Source organism: Gracilinanus agilis, chromosome 5, assembly GCF_016433145.1.
Source record: "Gracilinanus agilis isolate LMUSP501 chromosome 5, AgileGrace, whole genome shotgun sequence".
Classification (NCBI taxonomy): Eukaryota; Metazoa; Chordata; class Mammalia; order Didelphimorphia; family Didelphidae; genus Gracilinanus; species Gracilinanus agilis.
In genome coordinates, this window is record NC_058134.1 from 244,263,391 (window position 1) to 244,287,338 (window position 23,948).

Sequence of the window (23,948 nt, forward strand, 5' to 3'; positions counted from 1 at the left end):
GAGCTTAGACATTATCTTTCAAGAAATTATCAAGGAAAACTCTGACATTCTAGAACCAGAGGGCAAAATAGAAATTGAAAGAACCCATTGATTAACTATCACCTCCTGAAAGAGATCCCAAAAGGATAAGTCCTAGAAATAGTATAGCCAAATTCCAGAATTCCCAGGTCAAGGGAAAAAGACTGCAAACAGCCAAAAAGAAATAATTCAAATACCATGGAGCTACAGTCAGGATAACGTAAGATTTAGTAGTTTTATATTAAAGTATCAGAAGGCAAGGAATATGATATACCAAAGGGCAAAGGAGTTAGTCACTCACCTAGCAAAACTAAATCTAATACTTCAGGGAAAAAATGGGTATTCAATGAAATAGAGGAATTTTAAATATTCCTGATGAAAAAACCAGAACTGAATGGAAAATGTGAACTCTCAAATTTGACAATCAAATAACTCTCAAAAAGACAAGACTCAAGAGAAGCATAAAAAGGTAAACAGAAAAGAGAAATCAAAAGATATTCAATAAGATCAAACTGTGTACATTTCTACAAAGGGAGATCATTCTTATAAGACTAAAGAACTTTGTCAATATTTAGAGTAGTTAGAAGGAGTATACACTGACAAAAGGCAAGGGCGTGAGTTGAATATGATGAGATGATATAAAATAAAATTGAGGAATGTATTGGGAGGAGGGGGAAGAGAAAAATTAAATGGTCTAAATTATTGCACATAAAAGAGGCATGAGAGAACATTTACAATGGAGGGGAAGATAAGGGAGGTGGGAGAGGGAGCATGTGAACTTACTTTCATTGGAATTGGTTCAATGAGGGAAGAACATACACAACAATCAGGTATAAAAAGCTATCTTACCCTAACGCAAAGCAGGAGGAGAAGAGGGGTGGGGTTGATAGAAAAGAAGGCAATTTAGGGGAGGTGGAGGTCAGAACCTAAACAAGGGTAAATAGGATGGAGAATACTATACAGTAATCATAATGGTGCAAAACATTTTCTTATAAATCTCTCTAATAAATGCCTCATTTCTCCAGGACAACTCTGAGGGACTTATGAGAAAGAACACCATTCACATTCAGAGGAAGAACTATGGGAGTAGAAACACAGAAAAGAAACAACTGCCTAATCACATGGATTGATGGGGATTTGATTGGGATACTGACTCTAAATGAGCACCCTAGTGCAAATATCAATAATATGGAAATAGGTCTTGATCAATGACACATGTAAAACCCAGTGGAATTGTGTATCGGCTATGGGAGGGGTTTGGAGGAGGGGAGGGATAGAACATGAATCCTATAACCATGGGAAAATGTTCCAAATTAATTAATAAAGATCTAAAAAAAATTAAATTAAAAAAAAAATAAATGCCTCATTTCTCAAATACATAGAGAAATGAGTCGAATATATAAGAATACAAGTCATTCCCCAAATGATAAATGGTCAAAGGATATGAATAGTCAGTTCTCAGATACCCTATTTAAAGCTCTCTATAGTCATGGAAAAAATGTTCTAGATCACCATTAATTAGAAAAATACAAATTAAAACAACTCTGTTATAATACCCCCCCCCCCCAAGATTGGCTGCTAACAGAAAAGAAAATGACAAAACTTGATGAGATATGGGGAAGTTGAGACACTAATGCCCTGCTGATAGAATTGTGAACCGAATCAACCATTCTGGAGAACAATGTGGACCTGTGCCCAAAAGGGCTATAAAACAGTGTTTACCCTTTGACCCAGCAATACCATTACTAGGTTTGTATCCCAAAGAGATGAAATTTAAAAAAAAAAGGGAAAAGACCTTTAAGTACAAAAATATTTAAAGCAGTTCTTTTTGGGGAGAGACAAAAAATTGGAAAGTGGGAGGATACCCATCAAATGGGGAATGGTTGAACAAGTTATAGTATATGATTGTAATGGAATACTATTGTGTTCTAAGAAATGATGAGTGGGAGGAACTCAGAAAAACCAGGAAAGAATCACACAAACTTAGAGTGAAGTAAGCAGAACCAGAAGAACACTGAACAGTGACAGGAATACTGTACAATGATCCAAAACTATTCCAAAGGACTCATGATAAAGAATGTCATCTGTTTCCAGAGAAAAAGAACAAATAGTCTAAATCCAGAGCAAAGCAAACTTTTTTCACTTTAATTTTTTTGAGTTTCCTTCCACATAAGGATTAATATGGGAAAATTTTTACATGATTGTACATGTAAAATCTATATGAGTGCTTACCATTTGAACATGAGTGGGGGGCTGACGGAAGGGAGAGAGGAAGAGAATTTGAGATTCATTATTCTTTGAAAAATGTTGGAAACTTGTTATATGTAATTGGGAAAAAATTTAATTTAAAAAAGAAAAATATAGAAATATTAACTACTTGAGTCATTTAAGTTGCTAATTAAAACATGTTAATTCAAGGTCTCCCAAAAGTCTTAGTGTGGTCTTAAGTTAATAAAGTTTAAAACTACATTACAACTTTTGAGACACCCAGTGCTTTTAAATTCAAATTGGTTAGAAACAATAACCTTCTTTGGAAAATTTCTAATTTTATTATACTGTAGTTAGAAGGAGAGATTAAAAATAGACAAAATTTTCCTCTGTATTATCATTTAACTAGCAATGATAAGGTTAAAACGCAAAATAATTACTTACTTGTGGCATCAGTGATTTAGCAATCATGTAAGATTCCTCAGCTTCTTTGGTTCTATTTAAATTTTTATAAGTTCTTCCTACATTCATGTGGGCCCCAATATCATCTAAAATAAAACATTTGATACCCTACTTCATATACAAGTATCTCATTAACAATACTAATTTTATACATAAATGATTAATAAGACAGTATTATATGGACACATATGCTGGAAAAAAAAAACCCCAAACAAAAATGTGTACTGTCCTAAGGACTTCACCATATTATATAATTGATACTAGAGTTTCTTCTGTAGAGAAAAGGGCAAGAGATAGTGATGTTTGTACCACTGTTCGCATTTATTTTAATATAACTTGCATTAGGTTTATTTTGTCTCTCTTATTAAATTCTAACCTCCTTGGGAGCAGGGACCATGTTTTGTATTTATTTTCTCATTTCTCTCAATACTTAGCAGTATTCTGGAGGAAAAAGCCTGCCTATGCCAACAGTGAAAGTTAAGATTTGAAACATGGTGAAATAAAGTGGTAGTATTTTGCCTAGCCTAAGACCTCTCCTACCAAGGATTCAGAACATAAAGACAAACTTCCCCACCCCACCCCCGCCCGATTCCTTTCTATTCTCTTTACCGTTATGACCCAAGGTTCTAGTTAGCTTTAGAGGACAGAAGAAAAGGGAGAGCAAGACACTTTCCTTGTTGATTTATCTTTATACCAATGGTTCCCAAACTTTTTTGGCCTACCGCCCCCTTTCCAGAAAAAATATCACTTAGCCCCCTGGAAATTATTATTTTTTTAAATTTTAATAGCAATTAATAGAAAAGATAAATGCACCTGTGGCCATCACTGCCCCACTAAATCACTGCAGCACCCACCACGGGGCAGTAGTGCCCACTTTGGGAATCACTGATTTATGCGAATGGTCTTTAAGTGAGTTTTATATTCCTGAGATCTTTGGTGATTTCAATTTTTTCCCCCTCACATTCCCCAGTTGCTCACTTTGTGACTCTTTCTCTTTGACTGAAATGTCCCTGGGGACTGGACTTCAAGATTATTTCAGTCTCCTCCCACTACCTCAAGGGACTTCCCAACATTTCTTTCCCTCAGACTTAGTGGGGTGCCTCATAGCTACACACTGGTGTCCTGTTCCAGTTCATTCTGTGATTGGAGAAAATGTCAATTCCTTCATCTTGTTGGTTACATAAACCGGAACCTAAAGCATAGTTCAAAGTTTTCTCATTCTTTTCTTCCTTGGACCCAATTCCAATCTGACAACAACCCAATTAAAATGGAGCACCTAGGACTGAATATAATTCTCCAAAAGTAGTCTGACCAACATGGAGAAGAGAATGATGAGTGCTCTTATAAACTTAAAAAATTTTCTATTAATATGCTAAAATCATATTAACATTTTTGTCAGTTGCATCACAAAAGTGATTTGTATTAAACCTATCAATCAAATTAAGAAATGAGCTGCTGTTTTTATCTTATCTCCTCAATTTGATTTTTTGGACCTAAGTGAAAAATTCTAAATTTATTCTTAATGAATTTCATTTTATTTTTAATATTAACCCAAATAATCTCTCAAAATTTCCCAAAATACTAATTATATACAAGAAATAACTCAATTTCTCCATGACCTAAGACTCTCTTTGGAATCTGATTCTGTCATTAAAAGTATAAGCTGTCTTCCCTCAACTTCCCATAATTCAAAAAATTCAATCAACAAGGTATCAGTGCCATGAATCATTCACAAAAATATTAACGGAGACAAAAATGAAAAATGAGGCATTATTCAGGAAGATAACTATATTCGGGAAGAACATACATCTTCCAGATTGACATTTAAAACTAATTAGTCTTTGGGTAGTTATGAAGTCAAGTGAACACACTATCACCTAGCCCTATTTTTAAAATCTTGTCAAAGTGACATGTTAAACATTTAGATGAAATTTAGTAGCAGTACTGCATCTACTCCATTCTTTTGATCTATAAGTCAATTAATCATATCAAAAAATGAAATATCAGTCTGGCCTGCCTGACTTGTTATCAGTGAAAGGATACTGATCCCTAATGATTACTACTTCCTTTCCAAGTGGTTCACAAACTTCTCATTTATTTATTTGTTCTTGAATTTACATTGTTTGCCAGTGCATCATATGCAGAATCTGTCTTCTTTCCTTTTTTTTTTTTTTGAAAATCAGATAAACATTTACCATTGCTAATCTTCTGCTTCCTTTCTTCATTCTCCAGGTTTCCCTCAACTCAACAATTTGGCAAAAATGCCAAAACCATTAAAATCATATGCATGATAAAAATTATTACACAAATAGTCAAGAATTGAAGATCATTTTCTGGCAGAGATGGAAACAAGATAAGAGTTAATTGTTTCTACTTAATCATCTGTTAACACTGTATCTATACTATACTGTAATGTCTTAGGTATTAAGCTTGTTCCATCCTTGGTTTTTTTCCTGTTCCAAACATAACCAAACAAATCCTTTTTGTTGTCCTGGATATTAGACTGGAAACCTAAAGTCAAAAACAGATTTTTAGTTTGGCTAAATTGTTACAGTTCTGTGCTCATCCTTTGTACTCTTTCTTAGTTATATATTTCCAGTTCTAACTTTTGTATATTTCTTCTAAAATCTGAGCTCTTTGGAAAGCTCCGTGTTAAGTCACATCAAACTCTTTTCATCATTAGCTTTTCCCTGTCCAACCTCAACAGGATTTTTTTATAGTTTTATTTAGAGAATTTAATCTCTAATAATCTACTATTCTTCCCAAACCACCTGTAGAGTCTCAAAATCTTGGAATCCTATTAGTTTTCTGGATTTTTTGAAACCTACATTTCTTCTCTAATAATGTAGATTATTCTCAGAGACTGTCCAACTTGCAGCTCATGATAGCTATAGAAAATCTGAGGATGCAAAAAAAGATTTGGATTCTACATACACAGGAAGGGACGAGGGGGAAGAAGATGAAGAGTTTCCAGGTTCATTCACCACAACTGTGATGTTTCTATGGGAATATTGTAAATTTCATCTGATTAAATTATCTAATTTATGTATTACATGGCATTTCTTCCCAAGCTGTCTCTTCACTTTACCACATCTCAAAATTTGAGTTGTTTACTTAATGTATTCTCTTAATATATAGTTCAAGAAAGGACAATCATTGAAATCCTGCCCATATTATTTTTAAAACAAATAATACTAAATATCATTGTCTCAACAGCTTCTTACTGGATAATCTAATTGTAAAAAGCAAATGAAATTGAATTTTTCAATAATATTTGAATAAGTGTGAGTATGAAAGTAGTGTATGTCAACATTTCAGTGCTATAATTTCATTAGTCTAGATGCTCCCCTCACAATCTTTTATACCCCAACAAATAATTGTCAGCAGCAATGTCTTTAATTCCTCTCCCAGGGGCTAAACTTTTCATGATAAGCCTCTAAACTTAGCTAGGCTGGTCCACTGTTGAAAATAGTCTATTATTGGTTCAGGTTGGTGAATCATAAAATGAAATCAGGATGGTTTTAACTTTACTTTAAAATTTTTTTACTGATATATTTTGTTTTTCATCTTCTTTATTTTGCCACCTTCCTTCTCTCATCTAGAGACCTACCCTTAAAACAAGAATTAAAAAAAAGAATTTAAAAAGTGAAGTAAAACTAACTGACACACCAATCAAGTATATGTGTTCTACCTCTGTGGTCAAGTCTCCAAATAAGGAACAAAGAAGATACATTCTCTGATCTCTACTTTTGGAGCCAAGGTTTTGGTCATTTGCTTTATTTACATTGTTGTAGTCATCATGCATATTGTTTTCCTGGTCCTGCTTATGTCACTTTGTATAAGTTCATAGCAGTCTAATAAGCATTTTTAAAAAGATCAATTCATCTAAGAGAGAATGTTATCAAGGTGGCCTAGGAGTCAGAAAAATCTATGTTCAAATTTCCCTTCTGATATCTACTAAATGTGTGAACTAGAGCAAGTCAATTAATGCCATAAAGACCTGAGCAATTTTTCTAAGGCCATAAAATGCAGAGCAGCTGATATGCATTAGTAGGGTGGGTCTTTCTTTCTTTCTAAAAAGACCTTCCATCCTAGAATCATTACTATGTATTGGTACCAAGGCAGAAGAGCAGTAAAGGCTCAAAACAGTAAAGCAATCAGGGTTAAATAACCTACTCTGTGTTGCACAGCCAAGAAGTGTCTGAGGCCAGATATGAACACAGCACCTTCCATCTCTGGGCTGAGCTCACTATCTATTGAGCTAACCAGGTGCCCCTAGAGAGTTTCCTTATTGGAAGTTCTTATACCAAGGAAATCACAAATTCATTTTTAAAAAAAGAAACAAAAGATCATCTAGTTTAATTCTCCCATTCATGAGATGAGAAAACTAAATCACAAAGGGATTTAAGAGACTTGCCTAAGATCTCACAAATAGTAAGCAATAGCTATAAGATGAACCTTACGTTCATATGTTCCTAAGATCAAAATTATTTCCACTCTATAACATATTGCTACTGGCTTACCATAGCACTGGACAACCTAGGATTGCACTAAGATTATAATAAAATGCTGCAGTAAGATCTTTCCTGGAGGAATGCTGAGACATAACTTAAAACAAATCCCTTATTCTTAAGTATCATCAATTTTAAAAAATAAACTATTAAAAATTGACAGTGATATTGACTTAATGTATACTACTTACCCGGCTGAACATGTGTTGCCTGTAAGAAATATTTTAAGGCTCTCTCAAAATTCTTTTCATTTTCCAAAGCATGACCCACATTATTCCACAGCTTTGCATTATTTTTATTTACCTTAAGTGTAAAAAAAAAAAACAAACATAAAAATGACACAAGGGATCCAGTTTAAAAGCTATGTTTTACATTTCAAACATATTCCTGTCACACCTAGCATGCATTTACATACCATTTTAAAGTTTATAAACTCTAATACTATGATGTTAGTAGTTAATGAAATATTATTTCCATTTTACAAAAAAGGAAAAAACAGGCTCCAAGGGTTTAAGTGACTTGCCTATAGCCACATAATTACTAAATGGCAAAAGATGATATTAAAAACACCAAATCCATTGTTCTTTCAACATGATCTTAATGTATCAAATATTATGAGTAGAAAATACATTGGAAAGCAAAAATCGTGCTGGCTCTTTGCTAAAGGAATGTTTAGAATGCATGAACTTATTTAAAAATAAAAAGATCACTTTTTAATATATGTATTAAAAAAACTGCAGTACCAACCCTAAAAACTGGGTTAGTGGAACTTTGTGGCTGGGAATTAACTACATTCTTTCTTACCAGGGGATTCAGCTATATGAAAATAGTAATTATAGTTAATTCCCATTTTACATTTGTGATAGTTGTACCCCTAACAAGACTGTGTTCTTAACATGAAAGAAAAACCCACTTTTAGGCATTTCATAAGATAATATAAAATTAGGACTCTAGCAAACAATATCCACCTGGTATCCATCCACAAATATCAAAAGAACCAAGAGACAGACTCTGGTTGGGTGTATCCTCCGGAGAAAACTTACACAAAGACAAGAATTGTACAGGATGACAAGGAATAAATGTAATGACCCGCACTAGTAGAACTTAACACCTTAATATAAGTACATGAAGCTCTATTAACAGCTTTTCTAATTCAAAATAGGCAAAAGTCAAAGGGGAAATAAATGAGGAAACTCTATTTGGTAAGAAGAAAATTTCCTTTTTAACAATCCTCTCTCTATCCTAACATACCCCAAGATACTTAAAAGATATTTTTAGTTATGTCACAAAAAATTAAACTAAGGAGAACATTGTAATAAATGTATTATAAGGTGGATTTATTTTGGAAGTTTACACACTTTATGAGTTGATATTCTGAGACACTGAAATTTCAAGGTTGGACAAGACAGGTGTACAAATATAAAATACAATGATTCTAGCAAGCTTTCAGATTTGAGGGGAGGAAGACTGTGGAGTCTCTTGCAGGTTATCACAGGTGAGGGGAATAGTGTCAAAGAGAGAAAAGTCTAGTAGAAAACTGAATGAAGCAAGCAGCAGAAATTTAGGGAAAAGAATGGATACTTGCAGCTTCTTCATTTATAGTTCCAACAGCCCAAATCTCATGGGGTTCTAGTTACTTTTTGGATTATCCTGAATATATAAAACAAAAATGGAAAGCCTAATTCTAAACTGCTTTAAGGTTCTCTAGAGGCTCCTTAAAGGAGAATAATCAGTTAAATAAGAATCTCTTTGTTTAACAGGTGAAATGAAGCAACAGGCAAAGCAGAAAAAACACTGGATTGAGAGTCAAATAACTTCTTAGCTTGACGGATAACTAGCTTTTGTCCCTGGGCAGGTCACCATTCACATCTTAATCTCTTACAGTTTGATTTATGACCACCACCACTCAATTGTAACTACAAAGAATAATGCTTCTTGATCTCCCCATATTCCTGAAGACCTTCCCATTCCTCTTTAAAACTATCTTCCCTTTGCTTCCATCTTATACTATTTCTTTACCTACCTCTGAACAGTCCCTTCTGATTTATTTACTGGGTTTCCTATTTCTGACTCATGTCCTTGGACCTTTCCTCTCTACATTTCCTTTGGAGATCTCATTCACTTCCAAAGCTTCAATTATCAAGTATGTTATAAATGTCAAATTTTCCATTTTTAAAATATGCTTTTATTTTGTTAAATGTTTCTTGGTTATGTGTAAAATACATTTTTTGATAATCATTTTATAAAATTTTGAGTTCCAGATTCTCTCATTATCAACTTTTTTCCCTGTCCTTGAGAAGCCAAGCAATTTGCCGTCATTTGTACAAGTGAAGTCATATAAAACATTTCTGTATTACCGATGTCATGAAAGACAACACAAACAAAAAAAAGTTAAAAAAAAAAAAAAAGCTTCGACCTGCATTCAAAGTTTATTCATCAGTTCTCTCTCTGGAGGTGAAAAACATTTTTTATTATGGATCCTTTGGAACTGTCATGGATCATTGTTTTGATTTAAGTAGTTAGCCTTTCAGAGCTGATCTTCTTTACAATACTACTGTGAACAATGTTCTCCTGGTTCTGCTCATTTCATTCTGCCTCAATTCATTTAAGTCTTTCAAGGTTTTTCCACAATCAATCCCTTTGTCATTTCTTGTAACACAATCATATACTACAGGGGAAAGGACCTACTTGCATAAAAATATTTCTAGCAACTCTTTTTGTAATTGCTTAGAATTGGAAGCTGAAGGGATGTCCATCAATTGGCAAATGGGTGAACTGGCATTGGCATATGATTGTAATGGAATCCTACTGTGTCATACGAGATGATAAACAAGATGATCACAAAAAAATCCTGGAAAGACTTATACGAAGTGATGCAAAGTAAGGTGAGCAGAACCAGGAGAGAGTTGTATATAGTAATGCAATAATGTATGATGATTGACTGTGGATGACTTACTATCAGCAATGCAAAAATCCAGGACACCTACCAAGAGACTCATGACAAAAAAGGCTATTCACTGCTAGAGAAGGAGCTGATGGAATCTGAATACAGACTACAGAATGCCATTCTTCACTTTTATTTCATCCATAAATTTTTCTCTATGATAAGCAATATGTTTCTTTTACAACATGACGAATGTGGAATATGTATTGCTAATAACACATGTACAATCTATATCACACTACCTGCTGTATTGGGAAGGGGAAAGGATGGGAAGGATGGAGTGAACATGGATTGCAAAATATCAGAAAACAATTATTAAAAACTATATTGACATGTAATCTAGGAAAAAAATAAATTAAAAACCCCACCAACAACAATAAAACCCAATCATATACCATAACTTGTTCAGCCATTCCCCAAATGACAGATATTCCCTCGGTTTCCCACAAGAAATAGCTGCTGTAAGATATTTTTGTACAAATGGATTCTTTACCCTTTTCTTTTATCTCTTTGGGATAGAAACTTATTAATGGTATTGCTGGGTCTAAAGCCAGGCATTTTTATAGCACCTTTGGAATAATTCCAAATTGTTCTCCAAAATGGCTGGACTAGTTTACAGTTCCACCATTAGTGTTCCAACTTTGTCACATGTCTTCTATCACTAGTCATTTTCCTTTTGTCATGTTAGTCAATCTGATAGGTGTTAGGTACTATTTTACAGTTGCTTTAATATGCATTACTTTAGTCGGTAGTAATTTAAAACTTTTTTTTTTTGTGATACCTTCAATTTCTTCTCCTCTGACCATGTATCAACTGGGGAATGGCTCTTATTTTTATAAATTTGACTCAGTTCCCAAGATGGTTAAGAAATGAGGTGGTTATCCTGTTCTTCAAAATTTGGCTTTATTAGTTTTGTTTGGGGAAAAGCTTTTAGATTTCATATAATTCAAATTATCTATTTTATTTCCCTTTCTCATTTGGCATCCCTTGATGTTATTGGCCTTTTGGTTTTTTCCCCAAAGAATTCTGTTGATTAGTTTTTCCAGCTCCATAAAATGTTTTTTAATTATTTGATTGGTATGGCACTGAATAAGTAAATTAACTTAAAGTTGTCATTTTCAGCCAACTCATGAGCAATGAGTATTTTTCTAATTGTTTAGATCTGTATTTGTGTGGAAAGTGTTTTGTAATTGTGTTCATATAATCCCTCATTTTGTCTTGGTAGGTAGACTCCCAAATATTTTAAGCTGTCTAAAATTCTTTTAATGGAGAATCTCTATCATTTGCTGCAAGTTAATTGTTTCAATGTTTTTTTAATTGACTCTGTAGGTTTCTTTAAGTATAACCATTTTATAATCTGCCATGAGTGATATTTTGTTTCCTCACTGCTTATTTTTATTCCTTCAAATTATTTTTCTTGCCTTACTGCTCAGCTAGCATTTCTGGTACAACACTGAATAACAGTGGTACTAACAGACATCCTTGCTTCCCCCCTGATCTTACTTGGGAAGGCTTCAAGTTTATCCCCATTACAGATGCTCACTCTTAGTTTTAGGTAGCTAGAACTAATCATTTTAAGAAAGGCTCCATTGATTCCTTTGCTTTCTAGTGTTTTTAAAAGGAACAAGAGTTTTATTTTCTAAAAGGCTTTTTGTGCATCTCCTTATATAATCACATAATTTTTGTTGTTTTTATAACTTATATGGCTATTTATGCTGATAGTTTTCCTAATATTGAACTAGCCCTTCATTCCTAGTATAAATCCTGCCTGAACATAGTATATGATCTTTGTGATATTTTGCTGGAAAATAGCCTAGTTTTCTTTGCTTTTGCTCTCCTTGGTTATTAAAACCGTATTTGTCATAAAACAATTTGGTAGGGCTTCTTCCCTTGCCTGTTTTTTCAACAAATTTATACATTATTGAGATTGTCACTTAAATGTTTGCTAGAATTCACTTGTAAATACATCTGCTCTTGGGGATTTTTTCTCAGGGAATTCATGGATGGCTTGTTTAATTTCTTTTTGGAATATAGGTTTATGTAATTATTTTAATTCCTCGTCCGCTAACCAGGGTACTTTTATTTTTGTCAATATTCATCTGTTTCACTTAGAAAGTCAATTTTACTGGCATGTAGTTGGCTAAAGTAACTCCTAATAATTGATTTAATTTCGTCTTTATTGGTGTATTCAAGGACATTTAATGTTTTCATTTTTGTTACTGGTAATCAAATTAACCATAAGTGTATCATTTTTTTCCATAAAACCAACCCCTAGTTTTATTTGTTAGTTCAATGTTGTTGTTTTTTCCTTTCAAATTTATTACTTTCTCCTTTAATTTTTAGGATTTCAATTTCATTGTTTAGTTGCAGATTGTCTTTTTTCTAGTTTGTTAGCTGCATACCCAATTCAATTCAATTCAATTCAATTCAATTCAATTCAATTAGGGGGCAATGGTAAGGGAAAGACAGGTTTTCCTAGTCTGCATCAATGGGTTATAGGCAAAGAGATGAGTTTATTGAGTTGGAGTCCTGGAGGGGAAAGTTTTTTCTTAGGGTGAGATTCCCATGTGCCATATTAAAAGGCAGAGAAGCAGATTCCTGAAGACTGCAATGTCCCTTATTTTGATGACCTTGGAACTAGAACAAAGTTAAAATTAAAACCCAGAATGAAAAGAATTTTAGGCAGGAGGGAATCTAGGATGAGAGGTATTTTTAGTTTATTAAGGATAAATATTAAACTATACAAATTTTTTGTGAACTAAACTGTTAAGCTTTTAAAATTGTTAATACTCCCCACCACCACTTCCACATTTTATATTCCCCTGAAGGGCTTTATAGCCTATATATAAATCATCATTTAAATTTCCAAAATGAGATATATTATTATCAAAGGACAAGGAAAAGGAAACTCTGCAGTGTTCTCTCCAGGGAAAGTTTTGGGAACTAGAGAGGTAGGAAAAGATTGAAACCTGAGGGGTAGTCAAAAACAGGGACTACAAAGAAGGAAAAAAATAATAGGGTCAATAGGATATAGGTGTTCCATTGTACTTATTTTCTAAGGATCTTCCTAATCCTCCACAGCATCTGACAATTTCAATTCTCGTTAAGTATTTATCTCATAACTTAATAAGGTAATAATTGCTAAAAAGCTTAACTTTATATATTTTCCTGACCACACATTATATCTTAAATCAAATCATGTGATGATTTCTATTGTCCCCCCATGGTGAGGGATGAAATCTTTACAATTATTCAGCCACACCAATTTCAGCTCACTACTTGGGTCCAAGTCTAATTTGTTACACTTAAAATATTCCAGACATATCAATCATGGGGAAAAAATCATCTCATTTCTAAAACTTTGCCTTCCATCAAGAGGCAACAGGGTATAATGGATAAAAAGCTAGTCTTGAAGTCATGAAGAAATGAGTTCAAGTCCTGCTTCTGATACATACAACAACCCATATTACCATGGGTTAACTGCTTATTCTCTCTAAGCCCAAGCAACTTAAAAGATTCTTAAGTTACAGGTGAGCTATTGCTCTATCATGGACAATTTTTACAGGTATAAGATAATAGATCTGGATAAAAACTATCTGATATATATCTTATTGATGAAGAGACAAAGGGTTATTCAAGAACAGATTTTATGATAGAAATGAAAAGATGTGGAAATTGCAAAATACTATGTAGAAGTAATGTACCATTATTGTTATTAGGTAGTTTCTCCATTTATGTTTCATTAATTTTTAAAGTCCTTGATTAAAATAATTTTAAAGTTATTGGGCAAATTACTTTTTTTTTTATCATTTCTAGCTTATTGTCATCATCTCTTTAAGTGATTAATATTTTATCAAAGTTTAAGTTTCCATAGTATCTTTTTTCTAGGATATAATTTTTATCCAATTACTGTTTATGTGGTTATCTTCTGTGTGGCCCTTGCCTACTTGATGCATTTGTAGTATAGAAACAAAGTGGTTTTTCCCATACATCCAGTATCAAACAAATTAACTCTATCAAAATGGTCATTTCTCAAAGGATTCCAATAATATTTTGGTTTATATGTTAATTAATTTTCTATTATTGCTCTATTTTTGCTCAAGCTAATGTTGCAGTTTTACATTCTCACACTAGTATGAAGTTTATTTACCACAAAAATAATATGTTAAACATATTCTAAATACATACCTTTGGATGGTAACAAATTCTCTTCTTTTAAGTTTGTTTACCATAAGTAAATATTAATATATGTTCTGGATGTATACTTTTAGATACTTTTTCATATTTAACTTACTATTTTTTAATTAGCTTAGCACAAGACCTGGCACACAGTGATGTATATCACAAATTCTCTATGGAATTTACAAATCTCTCCTATTTCTAAATGAAAAGTAAAAAATAAACCGGTTGGCTGTGCTTCACAAAGGAGGCTTTGATATAAGGCCTTTTGGTCATTTTGAAAAATATTTTACATACCTTTAAGGCAGACATAAACAAGGTATACTCAGATTCCCAATCCCAGTTTCTGTGAAGTGTCTTTAAGGCATGAGTGATCACTACTATAGACAGACAAACCCAAGACAGCTTCTTTAACACACTGTTCAAGGAAAAAGTAAAATCAAAATTACATTGAATCTCAAAAGTGACTTCAAAGGCTACAAAGTCCAACTCATATCTGATAATAAACCTCTCTATTATATATCATCATCAATTATTTGTTTTATGAAATGGAAGAATATTTTTACATTTATAAAAATCAAGTTCAAATCTATTCTACAGCAAAGACAATATACCTTTAAAATGACCAAAAATTACTTAACGCTAAATACCTTGAAATTAACTTTCAATTATATCATTTTAGTATATGTACATTTAAGACATTAAAATTTCCTTGCACTTAAACCTTTTTTAGTTATCGTAAATATAGGATGGCTAAATGTAGCTTTTAAAGTTAATTGGCCTTTTAATATATAAAGTGAAGATAATTCCTATCTTTCTGAGGGGAAGGTAGAAAGAATAAACATAAATGTTCTTTGTAAACTAAGAAATAATATACAAATGTATATATATATATACATATATATATATTATTAGAATTATGTCATGAAAAACAGTGCCAATTTAAAGTTGAAAATACTGATATAAAATAAGAAAATGGAAAATCCTGGAAAAATACAATTTGAGGTTTAGCATCCTCTTACTAGACTCAATACCTTTGAAAACAATCTAAAGAGAGCAGGCACCTAAAAAATGCAAAAATGCTTGTACTAAATCAAGAAATGAAAGAGGCCAAAAGGCTGTAGACTACACAGATATCTATTCATGATTATAAATCACAAATGTTTTCTTCAAGTCAACACTGGATGGTGGTAAGCACAGAATAACACTAAAAAGAAGCTGTGTTTTAATAGGTAGTAAACAATTATAGATGTAGAAGTTAGTCAACAAGCAATTAAGCACTTGCTATGTGCTGAGCTGGGCAGCTAGATGGCAGAATGGACAGAATGCAGGACAACTCATCTTCCTGAGTTCAGACATTCAATAGCTGTGTGATCTCAGACATGTAAAATGAGTTGGAGAAGGAAAAGGCAAAACACTCCAGTATCTCTGTCAAGAAAACCCCAAATGGGGTTGCAAAGAGTCAGAGACAACTGAAAAGACTGAACAACCACCTCTGCCAAGCACTGTACCCTAAGTGCTGAAAATAGGAAGAAACTCTCTGCATTCAAGATGACATTCTAATGGGGGAAATAACATCAAAACAACTATGATATATAAGGAATAGGAGAAGAAGGGATTTCTCAGAAAATAATGTGAAAGTAGAAATAACAAGATTTGTCAAAAAGACTGGACACATGGAGTAAGTATAAGGAGAGGAATCGATGTTGACACTGAGGTTGAGAGCCTGGGAAGAGTAGCATTTTCCCTTTTCCGAGCAGAGAAGGAAAGCAAAATTTGGAGAACAAGCATTTTGTTTTGGAAGTGTTGTGTTTGATTTAAGACCAAATCAGAAATATAAAGAGGTAGGTAATAATAACTAAGATTATAGCACCTCCAAGCTAGCCTCCTTGAAAAAGTTGTTAACATCAATTAAAATGAAAATGGATAAAGGAAGGGATTTTGATTTTAAGTATTAAAATTTCCTGGAGCTTGCTTAAGCAAAATAGTTACTCCAATAAGTACTTAGAAAGAGGCCCAAAAACTGCTATGACACAAAAGAGTAATATTTTCTTGGCAAGCAGAGACATGCAGTTTGGAGGGATGGGTTGAGAAAATAAACTCATTTATAAATATCACCAATAAAGAGGCCAAAAAAACACTTAAGATTTAAAAAAAGTGGCATGGCCCTGTAACAATAGCGTCAAAAGTACTAAAACTTAAAATGAGGCAAGAGAAAATCAAAGGCCTAGAGACAATTCTTAGGGCAGATGTGACTATAATAAATGAAGGAAAGCTAGAACTATTCAACTTTTGTTTCTGTTTTCTCTATTGAGAAGAATGATATTTGATATTTGGACTAAAAAGGATAGAATTTAAAAAGAGATATTGTATAGAACTGTTAACCAGAATATCTGAATTCAAGTTCTGACTTTACCACTTACTCTTTTTTACCACTTACTATTTCAGGCAAATAATCCTACCTAATCCCTAAAATGAGGAGCTACAATTAGATTCTAAATTGGCATTCTTAGGAGTCTTGGTCATCAGAATTAAAAACCAAGATAAATGAGAAGTAGATAGCAAAGTATATAAGTACTTAATAAATTCTTTAAAATTATAATTCATAAGGCCTAAAAAAATTGCATCCAACAATTAACTACTACTCTAATGCTGGTGGTTTTTTAAAAAAAATTATGGTGGCCAGTAAGGTTGCTAGAAGGTTACATAAGGAAAAAAATATTGTTTCTTTTTTTTTCAAATTATGGCTTGAATTTGATTCTAAAAAAAAGTTCTAGAATATTTGTGAGCACATAGAAACATGGTGATTACTACTGTTATTTTATTTGCACAAATAACTACCTTCTCTTCCCTACCTCCTTCAATTATACCCTTTTCTCCTCAGTGAGAAAGTGTGAAAAACAAAACTTTTATTATAAACATGTATATTGCAAATTCCCGCATGTCAATATCCAAAAAGATATAAACGACCTGGATGAAGATATATGGCATGCTTGTGAAATCTGAAGATGACACAAATTTGACAGGAATAGTTACCATGTAAGAATAGATATAAATAGGCTATAAGGAATAGTTACCATGTAAGAAAATAGATTAAGGAATCAAAATGACCCAAAGGATATAAATAGGCTAAAATGATGAAATTTAATACAGTTAAATCCTACATGGATTCAAAACATCTACTGTACAATCATAGAATGGGTGACACTGAAACTGGGCAAAATTTTGAATGAAAAAACTTGAGTTTTAGTGGACTTCAGAGTTCAATATGTTAGCAGTGGGTACATAGTCACGCCTAGAAGACAAAAAACCACTAAAAAGTGTCCACAGAAGGGCAAATATCTGTTGTAGATAAATTAATAAGATGTTTAAGATTAGGTATTATTAGGAGGCTTATCAAGCAAGGCTGGAGAATTCTAAATGGAATGGGGAAGCAGGAAGTGGCTCTCCCTTCTGAGATGGACTCCATGTTGGCTGAGTGAGAGTGGTTGCTGACCAACTGACTCAGTGGGAGACCTCAGAGAAAGTGGAGTTTGTATCCTGGTATCCTGAAGAAAGGAAATCATCTGTCTGTGGGAAAGTTAGATTGAGTCTATCAAACGTGACCTGGGCTGCTGGTCACCTCAGGCTGGTTTAACTCCCTAGCCTTACCCATCTCAAGGATTACTGGCTGAGGACCTGGGAGAGCTGTATCATTGCTGGAATTGGACAGGACTCAGCAGTGAGGATCCACTTCCATCCCTGATAGTCCAGCTGTGTCTTGATACGGCCCAAAGCTTAGTGTAGAGAAGTTCCTTCCCTGACCCAAAGACTTGCCCATAGGTTATTATAGACATCCCTTTCCCTTTCTTCAAAGGCAAAGTTTGTCTAATTAAACCTGTCTTTATAAATCTTTGGTCCCAGTCTGCTCACTTGGTAGTTTCACAGACTCCCAGGCTAGGTGGATCTGTGGTGGCACTTGGTCTCAACTGCCAATCCATAATCTCCCATTCCTTGTTCTTTGGTGGGGTTTGTGGTTTCCCAGTTTGTTATTCCCAGTCTGTTGCCCTGTCCTGTCAGTCCTCCTTCTCCCCTTTCTCTAAACCTAGTAATATTTAAGTTACCCATAAGAGTTCCCCCATAAGATATCCAAGGATAAAGCCCCAAGCAGATACAAAACTAGGAACACTATTCAGAGGGACTGAGGAGGGGAACTAGAAGAAAGTATGTTCCAATTATTAAACACATGACCACTCTGGCCTGGAAGACTTCTGTTGGCTTTGAAAGGCAGCACAGTGTAATAAGATCTTGGCTTTTCAACTCATGACACAAGGGTGTAACCTTGAGCAAATCATGAGAGGTTGGACTATATATCCTCTAGGGCTCTGGTTCCCTAGACTTTTGGGCTCTAAATCTATGACACTATTATCCATAACATATACCTGACAATTGGTCAGTTCATGTCATGTCATGGAGTCTAATATAAGCATTTGGTATAAGAACTGAAGAACCTCCAAAACCGCCACAGCAAGCAACAGAAGTAAAATGCACACAAATATTAAAGAGATAATCCAGGAGATTTTAAAAAAACAAAAACTATTAAAATAAAATTTAAAACAAGAATAACTCCAGTACAACCACTTATCTACTTTAAGATACTTGGGTCTGTCTTAGTTCTATGACTTGAACCAAAATTTAAACTTACTGTCTTTTAGATAATTTCCGCCATCCATGAGCGACTAAAATACAGAATCCCATGCTAGGCACATACAACACTCGCTCTGCAACCACAAATCCAACTGGAAAAAAGAGGTTTGATGCAGGAATAAATGGCAATGCCATTAAACAGAGTGCCTATAAAGAAAAATGTCCAGAGATTTTGGTAAATTTAATTGTTTTTTAAAAATCACTCAAAAATATCACTTTTTTATCTGATTTTAAATGATTTAATGGCTATAAGATAATGTAATGATAATACTTTAAAACTAATCAAAGCAAAATAGAGGATGTTTGTAGGTTTAAGAAAACCTAAGATTGCCCAAAAGGGAGAGGCAGTCTTATTACAGTAAGAATGCATTCAGCACATTTAAATGTATTCCCAGAACTTTTGTTAATGTTAGACTCTCAAGGAGGATTTTACTAAGAAATAATTACAAATACCTTTAGGTATATGAATAACTAGGAATAGTCGCTGGAAAGCAGAAATTATAATTTCTGCTATACATATTCTACTAGGTAAGATCTTAAAGTTCAGGTAATAAAACCTGATTCAATTTGAATTGTAGAACTAACCAGTAACATTTCACTGGTTTTCTATATAAAATGCAATCCATTCCTAAAGTCTTTTATTAAAACAAAAATTGAGTGATATATTTCTATCTCTACCCTAAAGCATTGAACATTGAAATAGAGGTTATTTTTAAATCTTAAAAATTTGAAATATTTAACACAATTTCTTTGAATCAAGGAAATCGATGACTGACAAATAGAAGTTACCAAAAAAACTGGAATAGCCAATTAACACAGAAGATTAATAATAAAACATAAGTTGTCTATTATATCTCTTGACTGTTGCAGCCACCATATGCTTATACTAAACCTTATACTATGAAATAAATTTAATCCTTACTCTCTCTGAGGACTTTTCATCTTCATCTCACTATTCTGTCATTATCTAGAATAGCTAATTGAGTGAATCAAAAGTAGGTCTGGCCTCAGAAGATTTAAGATAAAACTTATTTTGCTCCCTACTTCAGAATTTATGAAATAGATAGATAGCTTGTATTTGGTCCTGTTAATTTTAAAGAAGCAATAAAATACATTAATAAAACCAAAAGAATTTCATGAATTGTTGTGAATGCAGAATAAGGAAAAAAGAAATAATGACAAGAGGAAAGGAAAGGCAAAACATAATATATAGCTTTGTAGATAAAACATCCAGAAAACAAAAACCTGAAAGAGATCCAAATTTTTAGATAAGACAAAGGCCTTGACTTCATGGAACTAATGTTTTAAATAATCAATGATATGCTAAAAAAAAATCCTTTTCATGATTCATCTGCTTTAATGTAGTTTAATAAAAAAGGATTAATCATTAAAGTACCACTAAAAATAAGCAGAATAAGGGATTTTAAAAATTGAAACTATTAGCAAGAAAGCATTTCTTACCATTAACACAGTTTTAGAAGAATGACCAGGATATCGAACACTGAATACCAAAAGTGACCCCAAAAAGCAAAAGAAAATAAATGTGGCAAGATTTCTAATATCTAAAAAGGACTCTATAAGTGGTATTGTTCCCATTGTCCAATCACAGCACAGTTCTGAGGGATTAAATAGAAGCCACGCATTTACAGGAAGGAGGTAGTTAAAAGTCAATTGCCTTGTAGGAGTTGGGCTTACAGCAGCTGGATTGTCAAACCTGGAGGGATGAGGGGAAGCGAAAAAAAGAAAAATTTAAAATTATACTTTGAAGTATTCAAAATAATGTATGTAAATAAGGAATAAAACAAATATCTTAATCCTAAGCAACAATTTAGGAAAGTTTATTTTTAAACAATTTATATACTTGGAAGTCAATGAAAAATGAGAACTCTTATCAGTTTTCTTCTTCTTTCCAACTTTTTAATTAAAAGAAACTTAAACCTAAACCTCTTAAAAAAGTTTACCCTAAAAACAAACTAATATTAGCAAATACTATAGTTATGACAAACTACTAAGAACCCACCTAGAACCACAATTAAATACTATCACTTGATGAATAAAGTCTGCATTCTGGACACAATCCTCAGGATGATAAAAATAGATTTATATAGTGCTTTTAGATTTGCCAAATGCTTTACATAATTTATTTTACCTGAACCTCTGTATAAGACAACCCTCTGAAAATTATTTTTCCTATTTTATAGATATGGAAATAGAGGCTTGGAGATCAGTGATCTGCCCGTGGTCAACGTGTAAAGTCAGAGAGTTAAGTATAAGGACAAGGTTTTTCATGCCTCCAAGGCCAAAATTCCTTCAGTTGGACCATACTGTCTTTCATTTATAATTTATTTAGTATAGCTAATTGATTAAACCACAAAGGATAAGGCCTTTTTATAGTGCTATTCTAGAGAATATGTGCAATTACCTCCTTCAAGAGTAATTGCAGTGATACATATTGTCACCATCACTTGCCCTTTTTTACACCAGAACACTGTTATGAGTAAGTTGTCAGAAACTATTGATGAATGGACATAAAAGTTAAAGCCAACAAGTTTGAAATCAACTGAGAAGCCAAAAGAAAGACTGCAAGTTCAATAATGTAAAGAAGAAGGTGGCAGGTAATATCTGGAACCTTTTTGGTGTATTATTTTCTTTGGATTTTTAATGGAAAATTTCAGTATTTAATATGGTTTTTGAAGGGAGACGGGCTTCTAAAATGAAAGGGCAATTGCTCTTTGATGGTATGACAGCTTTAAACAGATCAGCACATCACTAAAGTCCTTTTATTTAATCAATGGAATACAGAGACAAACAAGAAAAAGTCCTTATTTTATAGGGCAATTTATAGTCAAAGAATTCAAAACCATAAAACTTTCATAGCATTATAGTCATATATACAGGAGTCTTTGTTAAACAGAATCTTTGCTTGTAATGGCAATTTATCTAATGGTTATTTCAAATAGCACAATTAGGCTATGTTTTGAAAACTGGTGTTTTCAAGAATAAACAATCACAAAATATTTGTTTAAAATTGAGTTTTTAAATCCAAGTGTTTCTGAAATATCTATGACCATTTACATTTGTAGTAATCTGTCCCAAAACCTAAAAAGCATGAATTTATTAGTATGGCTCTTACCTGGTAAATACTGGAAGCTGAGATTGAATAACCTGGACTCTGATCACAACAAGTAATAACGTGCTGAACATTAAGACAATGAGTTTTAGCAGTATCTGCAGCAGAGAAAAAGGAATACTACCCTTTCCACGAAGAATCTGCATAGCAGTAGTAAATAATAATGGCAAGGTATACTGGAATGGAGAAATGTGTTAAATAGTTAGTTTAGTTCATTAACAAACAAAGCATTAAATACTAGTCTAAAAATTCAGATATAAAAAATAACAAACAGAGGTGGTGAGAAATGGGCAGAAATTTTAAAATATGAGATAAGCTGACAAATGTTGTAAGATAAAATAATTAATGTCAAAAATGAAAGTATATTTTATAGAATTATTCTTCAGTGTTTTGAAATTGGGTTTAACAACTACATCAGTAAAATTTCAGTTAGTAAGGAAAAGGGTAGTAATTATTTTAAAACATCAAACATGTTTATTTTCTATTAAAAATATAAAAATCAATTTGCTACTTATAAGGCAAAAAGAGTGAATCATATTGATTAAAAAAACACACAAAATTTTAATTGAATTATTAAACAAAAAGACCAAAGTTTAAATTTCTACTTACTCCTTGAGCTATGAATACTTCATAGACACAGCATATCCCCACAACAGTGACTCCTTGCTCTTTACATAATGTGGCAGCAGCTACCAGAACAACAGTCAATGCAATTGGGGTCCATACTAGAAAGAAAACGTTTTATGAATTAATCTGAAAAATCATAATAAATTAGATATGACTGCTATTTCTGGTTAATGAAAAAGGACATATAACACTTCTATAAGCCTTATGCAGCATCCTGCCCTCAAAGCCTTTTTGTTTAAAATGTAATAAGGATTTCTATTTTGTGAGGACCATTTCACGTTGTTTGACAGGAATGTTAAAATCATGTTATACTTCTAAATTAAACTGCAGAAGAAGTAGGGTGTAGTAACAGACTGGGCTTATTCAAATTCTACCATATAAATTGGCTGATCACTTAACCTCCATACAACATTCTGAAAATTAGGCTGTAGTAATAATGCTGGACAGATTTATTAGAGGATAGGACCTTATAGAAGTCTTGGCAAATTGATAAATATGGAAGAGAGCATAAAAGATATTTTAGAAATCAGAATCCAGTTTGCTTTTGACCAAATGATTCCACTATAGGGTACATATACTAAAGAGGCCAGCAAGAGAATGGTCTAATATTTACTAAACTATTCATGGCACTCCCTTTTTTGGTAGCAAAGAAGTAGAATCAAAATGAGTGTCCACGGACTGAGAAATGATTAAACAAACTGGCATATCAATGTAATGAATATTATTGTGAAATAAAAATTGAAAAGCTGTAGGTATTCAGAAAAACCTGGGAAGAGGAAGAAGGGCAAATGAATATACAGTAAAATAAGCAGAACCAGAAGAACACAAACAATTGCTGCAGCAAAATAAATGAGAAGATCACCAAAAGGAAGTGAAGTTGGGGGAACCAAACAGCTAATAATGGCCCTACAGTACATGTTCTGAGGACAGAATATTATATGCATGATGACTCATCAGTTGTAGAGTAACTTTCTTTGATACAGGGGAAGTATTCTATATGGAAGGAGGGTGGAGTAATTTGGGGAACATATCCAGGAGTGACTGATATAAAATTAAAAAGTAAAAAAATGTATTGAAATAAAAAAATGTTGTTTGCTAGAAGCAACCTTTGGTGAAAAAGAGACAGCAAGAGAATAGCTACAAGAGTGGAGGTTGTGAATGGTGAGTTTAGGCTCTATAATGA

The 23,948-nt window shown here is 33.0% G+C and overlaps 1 protein-coding gene across 2 annotated transcripts in view; it reads right to left on the bottom strand.

Annotated features, from left to right (window-relative positions):
- The window catches only part of TMTC3 (transmembrane O-mannosyltransferase targeting cadherins 3), a 40,246-nt gene that overhangs the window by 10,709 nt on the left and 5,589 nt on the right, over positions 1-23,948 (bottom strand). For both annotated transcript variants that reach the window (XM_044679913.1, XM_044679912.1), the window contains 7 exons: positions 22,748-22,863; positions 22,142-22,314; positions 20,470-20,722; positions 19,007-19,155; positions 14,620-14,740; positions 7,391-7,502; positions 2,671-2,774 (listed from right to left, as the gene is read on the bottom strand). In XM_044679913.1, coding sequence (XP_044535848.1) covers positions 2,671-2,774; positions 7,391-7,502; positions 14,620-14,740; positions 19,007-19,155; positions 20,470-20,722; positions 22,142-22,314; positions 22,748-22,863 — 1,028 coding nt within the window. The remainder of the gene's footprint in view (positions 1-2,670; positions 2,775-7,390; positions 7,503-14,619; positions 14,741-19,006; positions 19,156-20,469; positions 20,723-22,141; positions 22,315-22,747; positions 22,864-23,948) is intronic.